Source organism: Kryptolebias marmoratus, linkage group LG11 (assembly GCF_001649575.2).
Source record: "Kryptolebias marmoratus isolate JLee-2015 linkage group LG11, ASM164957v2, whole genome shotgun sequence".
Classification (NCBI taxonomy): Eukaryota; Metazoa; Chordata; class Actinopteri; order Cyprinodontiformes; family Rivulidae; genus Kryptolebias; species Kryptolebias marmoratus.
In genome coordinates, this window is record NC_051440.1 from 6,278,755 (window position 1) to 6,284,936 (window position 6,182).

At 44.0% G+C, this 6,182-nt stretch overlaps 1 protein-coding gene across 2 annotated transcripts in view; it reads right to left on the bottom strand.

Annotated features, from left to right (window-relative positions):
• Positions 1-1,934, bottom strand: part of ptpn9a (protein tyrosine phosphatase non-receptor type 9a) — a 24,577-nt gene extending 22,643 nt beyond the window's left edge. The window contains exon 1 of one of the 2 annotated variants that reach the window (XM_037978181.1): positions 1,331-1,934. In XM_037978181.1, coding sequence (XP_037834109.1) covers positions 1,331-1,381 — 51 coding nt within the window. In that variant the 5' untranslated portion in view covers positions 1,382-1,934. Of the gene's footprint in view, positions 1-869; positions 895-1,330 lie in introns of those variants that run through there. The other variant, XM_037978183.1, reaches the window with a different exon arrangement.
• Positions 1,935-6,182: the final 4,248 nt, after the last annotated feature.

Genomic DNA, 6,182 nt, shown 5'->3' on the forward strand with positions numbered 1-6,182 from the left:
AACAAGACTGAGAAACAGCTTCATTCCAGAAGCTGTAAGACTCTCAAACTCCACCTCTTCACACACACTGCATTGACACTTTCAAAGACACTAACACTCCACACTAAGACACTTTATTTGCACTTGGACACTTTATCTGCTATTCATATATTCATATTTATCCTTGCTGCTACAATAGGAAATGCACTCCTCTTATATTGTTCATGTGCTGCTACCGCTCATACCTTTTACCTTATCTTTTTTTATGTTTTTTTTTTTTCCAATTCAATCTCATTGCAACCTAATTCAATACAGTCTAACCTAACCTCAGTATAATCTACTTTTTTGGAGTTCAGTCTAAATGTAACCTAATTAAGCACAGTCCAACTTAATCTCAATGTAATCTCCTTTATTGCAGTTTATCCTAAATATAGCCTAATTCAGTTTGGTTCAATTCAATCTAAATGGAATCTTATCCAGTCCAATTGAATCTAAATGCAACCTAATTTAATGCAGTCTAACAGAATCTCAGCATAATCTACTTTTTTGCAGTTCAGTCTAAATATAACCTAATTCAGGACAGTCCAGTGCAATCTAATTGTAAAATCATTTAGTAAAGTCCAATTCAGTGTAAATATAATCTGATCCAGTTCAGACTAATTCCATCTAAATATAATGTAATTCAATTTAAATGTGATCTAGTCCAGTCCAACTTAATCTCTATGTAATCTACTTTATTTTACAATCTACTTTATTGCAGTTCAGTCTAAATGTAAAATAGTTCATTAGGCTACAGACAAACTTCAATCCACTGTTCCACCTCAGTTCAGTTCTGTCTTTAAATCACTGGGAATGTAACCGAAGTTAGTCCGGTTCAAGTGAATTCCCACCTAAACACGCAGAACTTCCACGGTCTCCTTCTGACACCGGGACTCTGTGGCCTCGGCCAAGTTTCTGGAAACGTTTCCTTCGGACCCCGACGAGGAACCAGGAGTCCCTCCCCACCTCGAGCTGCCCGCCCCCGGCTTCGTCGGCTGGGCCCCGGGCTCGTCTCGGCGCCTCGCCTCGCCCCGGGCCGCCGGACGGGGGATCTGGCGGTGATGCAAGCTGGGGGCAAAATAATGCGCCAGAAATCGATACGACGTTTCCGCTTCACGCCCGGGACCAACATTTCGCAACGACGCCGCCACCACCATCATTGCGCACTGCTGCGGTGCGCGCGCGCACACACACACACACTCACACGCGCGCAGGGCCAAAATACCTCCAGGTGGAACCGAGGGGTGAAAATTAAATAAATAAAAAAACTAAGAAAGTAAGAAGTGTGAGCAGAAACGGCGTCGGGGCCTACCTGTTCCTCTTCCACCGATAAAGTAGCTGCCATGATTCCCGTCCTGCTCATAAAGTGGAGGAGGAGGAGGAAGAAGAGGGGGGGACGGAGATGTCTGCGGCGTGTCTGTCCCTCGAGTACAGATGGGGGTAGGTGTGGGAGGGAGGGGAAGTCTAGGGGTTGTCCCTGTCCCCGAGGACAGGGGACATGCGAGACGGAGCGGTGCGCTGCTTCCTCTCTGCTCCCTGTCGGGGGTCCTCCGCCGTCCGAAGAGGACCGAGGAGCCGCTGATGTGCTGGGTCAGATTTCACCGGAGAACAGGAAAAATAAGGCAGGAAAGAGAGAAAAAAAAAATTAAAAAAAAACAAAACAACAACAACAAGCCAAGCGACGAGCAGCCTGACGGTGGCTCGGAGGATGATCTGCGGCTCATCCACCCAACCTGAGGCAGATCAGAGGGCTGCAGCTGCCCGCTGACTCCTCCATGCCATGAATCGCAAGTTTTTCAGCTCTGAACGTCGTCTTTATGCTGCCTGAGACACACACACACACACACACACACACACACAGAGCCACGAACAATGAAAGAGACTGTTGCCTTTCTTTCTGCGTGTTGCTGTACCCCCTGGTGGTTAAGACCCGAAAATGTCAACAGATCACTGACCTCCGCCTCCATTCATAAAAAGAGGAAACCAAACAGGAAGACAAAGAAATAAAGAAATAAATAACTGGGAGGGGGGGTTAAAAACGCCATATAGGCAGAAACTATAGAGGTCACAGCTATAGAAGGATCAGTCTATTAGCAGTAAAAACAGTTTTATTTTAGCTATGCACTTAAAAACTTAAAAACAACCCAACCCTGGTTCTGGACGGCGCATTAGCTCTGCGGGGTTTGGGTCCCAGCACACACCAGGATACGTTTTCTGCCCCAAAAATTCAGTCAAAACGACCAGTTTGTTGAATTAGAGCGACTAAAAATCCGAGTCAAAGAGAACAACCCAAACTCTGGCCTTATTAAATCTTCACAGCTCGGTGCCAGCTAGCTCGGCGCTAACCGCTATTAGCATCAGCTAGCTAGCACCAAGGCTAATGTGTTTTTAGGAGAAAAAAAAACTCTAGTGCAAACTAAAGTTATTAACAGTCAGCCAGGTTAAAAATCTACCTACAAGTTGTCTTTATAGTTTTAACTTTACTTCTTGCCTCTTAAATCCATGGTAGCTGTCAAAATCATGGATGATACATTTTTCAAAAAAAAAAAAAAAAAGACCACTAAATACACATCATTCACTCCCAAAGGTCTACCGCATCATAACGAGCGAAATCAGCAGAGTTGTGTTTTGTTGCCAACAATTACGGATTGTTTGTTTACATTTGGACATCGACGCGTTGACTTCAGACAGTCTCGGCATGTGACAGGCATTGAGTTTTTCTCTCCTCTTCTGAAAGGAAACAGCTGTGAGGACGAGAGTCGACAGAGTAGAGTCAAATTGTGTTAGAACCATAAAAATTAAAAAAAAAAAAAAAGCTGTCATGGCTTTTAAAGCAGTTTGGTCCGGTTCAGTTTGGTCAACTTCTGGCAGAATCTGACATCTTGCTGGGTGCTACACGCAGCCCTGTGTGTTGTTTACCCGTGGGAGCCTCCACATTGTTAACGCTGTAACATACCGTATATCACAGATATTGTGAAAACGGGGAACAGTCGTATTCTGTCACCAGCCTCCCACCTAGCCGGATCAACTTAAGTGTTATTGGGGGACAAAAACGCCGACTCAGCGTCATGAAATGACCAAGTGCTCTAATCCTTCTAGCTAGACCAGTACATAATTGCTCTAAAGTACTTGTCGCGTCCACTTAGTCCGACCAGAGCCCTGCTACCAGTGTCTGTAGTTAATTACACTTAGGCTAATAACTTAAACGGATAGTCTGGTCACTTCTGGAGTGGTGTTTTGACAAGTAGCTATCAGTCGTTAGTACCTTCTCAGCTGTATCATAGAGCACAGAGGATGGAGGCAATGGGAGAAGACTTCCTCCAGACTACGGTTTAAAATAGAAACCTAGTTAAGCTCAATTCTTATCCAAAAACTACGTATTTCTTAATGTCCCTAAATAAATGTCTTCCTCCGTGATGTTTCCACACTGCTGTTGTGCGTGTCTTTGTGTGTCTCCAGGCTCTACGTCACAACTGCACTCTAAAAACTCTAACTTGACATTACTAATGCATGAAACCCTGTGATAGGAAGTAGCTCGTTATGCGAGCAGGCCTTTCCGTAACGCCATCTCACGGTCGCAGCGGTTTCATCTGTCAGTTTCTCAGATCAAGCATCCCTGAGGTTGCATAATAATCCGGGGACATTTTTACAGGAATTAGATGAGAAAACACCCCGCAGCACGGCGAAGTCGCTGCGACGCAAGCCTCCGATCGGGAGCATTAGGGGCATTGAAAAGCTGATGAACACGTTGTAATTTATCAGGAGGTGAGTTCAAGTGCAAGTCAAGAGATTACAGTTTAGGCAAAGGCTGCCGTTGGTCCCGTTTCGCATCTGGCTGCGTTTGTTTGAACGAGGCAGCGAAAAAGCCCTTGAGGTGCCCTTCGAGCTCCACCGTTGTTTTAGCGCCTTCCACGAGAGAGAGAGTACACGTTCACGTGTCTCTCCCACAAAGAGAAATGGGATCCGATGACGTGCAAACGGTAAACAAGGAGGCGTGGGAACGTCTGGCCTGAAAACAAAGGGGGAAAGGGAGTGGACAACAAAGGACTTCCTGTCAACACAGCTGATGCCGCGTCCTTTGGGGGTAGCGCGATCGCTAAAACCCTTAAACCCGCCCAAAGTCTTTTTTAGCTCTGCGTAAAGATCCTGTGGAGGATTAAAGAGATGAAGAAAGGGCCTGTTGTAGTTGGCAGCATCAGTCGGGACGATCAGGACATGAAGTAAAATGTGACTAAAAGCAGATTTACTTGGACTTTGGATAAACGATGGGGTTCTAGGTTAAAGGGATAGTCTGGTCACTTTTGCTTTGACGGATAGCTATCAATCGTCAGCATCTTATCAGCCGTAGAGCACGGAGTTTGGGAGAGGAAAAAAAAAAGATGAAGTCTTGAAATCTAGGCTAACAGCTAGCCTGCTTTATATCGTTTTCAGTCTTCAAAAACAAGCTGCTACGCTTTGGCTCGTTTGTTTACCCGGAGGATGGATGCGTTTGCGGCCTTAGCAGTTTTAGCATATATACGACCTCAGTTCTGGAAAACCTGCGTGAAATGTAAATAAAAACAGAACACAGTCACTTGCAAATCTCCTGAACCCATATTTTATTCATAATGAAACATTGTAGTCATATGAAATGCTTGAATTGTTCAACTATTTTAAGGCGGAGGCTGGTGAACCCCTGGCCATCTTTACTTACCTCTCTAAAATACTATTTTTACACATTTTCCTTACAGGCTTGCTGCTAATGAACTTAATTCATTGCAAAATGCTCTTTGAGCTATTTCTTATTCTTACCACTCATATTTCAGTCTTTTTTTTGCCACTAGCCCAACTTTTTTTAGGGCGTGTTGGCACCAGAAAATTCCAAATTGCTCCCCCCCCCCATAAAACGGTACAATTTCTTCCTGTGAACGTTTGACATGTTTGCTAGGTTTCGCTGAGGATTAAAATATGGGTTTGCAAATGATTGCATTCCGCTTTTGTTTATGTTTTACACGGCATCACTTTTTCAGAATCGGGGCTGCACATTCACGTAATAACATGGACGTTCTTTGGGTGAAAAAAAAGAGCGGCAAACTAAACAAATGGCATCGTGCCAAGGTGTAGCACTTTACCGTTAGCTAGTGTAGCATACTTTCACACAGGTATGTTTTTTTTTTTTTTTTAGAAGAACTCATTTTATAAGGCTGAAAAGGGATTAAAATAAAAAAGAAATTAAAAAGGCCCTCGTTTGGCTAGCTGTTAGCCTAGCCTAGACAAAAACTCGAACCCTTTTCTCCAATACTCCGTGCTCTGGCTGATTAGCTGCTAACTGTTACTAACTATGAAACAAAAACGACTAGAATCTCTCTTTACACAACGTTATGTGGGAGGAAGTCACTTTGTACTACTGGGTAAAGGAATCTTTACTTGCATACAGGCCCACAGATATGTTTGTTTTTTTTTCTTTTCAGTCTAATTTTCCCAGATATTAACATCCTGTTTTGACAGGTACCGGGGGAGTTGTTGCAAGGTGTACGGTTTTTTTCTGGTCGACAACACAGATCCGAAGCACATGAGCGTGTGGGAGACGGCGAGCGCTCCGAGAAGAGTAGCTGTGAATCAACAGGTGCTCGGTTCCTGGAAAGTGAGGGTTGCTGAGTCATAGCCGAATTCTTGCAGCAAACCACACGGCTGGTTTGTGCTCCCCCTCGCGAGCTCGATGGTTTCAGAGCGCGCCGAGCTCGAGAGGAGCAACATCCGACTGTACGCGCCGATCGCCACTTGTCGGTTTTCTCTGAACTACGGCAAAAAAAAAAAATTAAAAAAAGAACAACCTGAGAAGCCTCTTGCATAAATCTGGCATATCCCGTTTACCTCGTAAGAAATATTCAGCGACTGTAAATGTTATCCGCCGTCTGAAATCACTCGTTATCTGATCTGTCTTCTGATCAGAGTCACCTGATGTTCTTTAGCTACCGTCTACTTCAGCGATCTCCTACGTTTCACGGATGAGTTGGCCTCACACGAGACTCTGAACGTATTTTCACTCAATAATGTTCCGTGTAGGTGGTGAGAGCAGCACTGATAGCATCAGGACAGCAAAACAAGAACAAACTAAGCAGGATATATATATATATATATATATATATATATATATATATATATATATATATATATATATATAT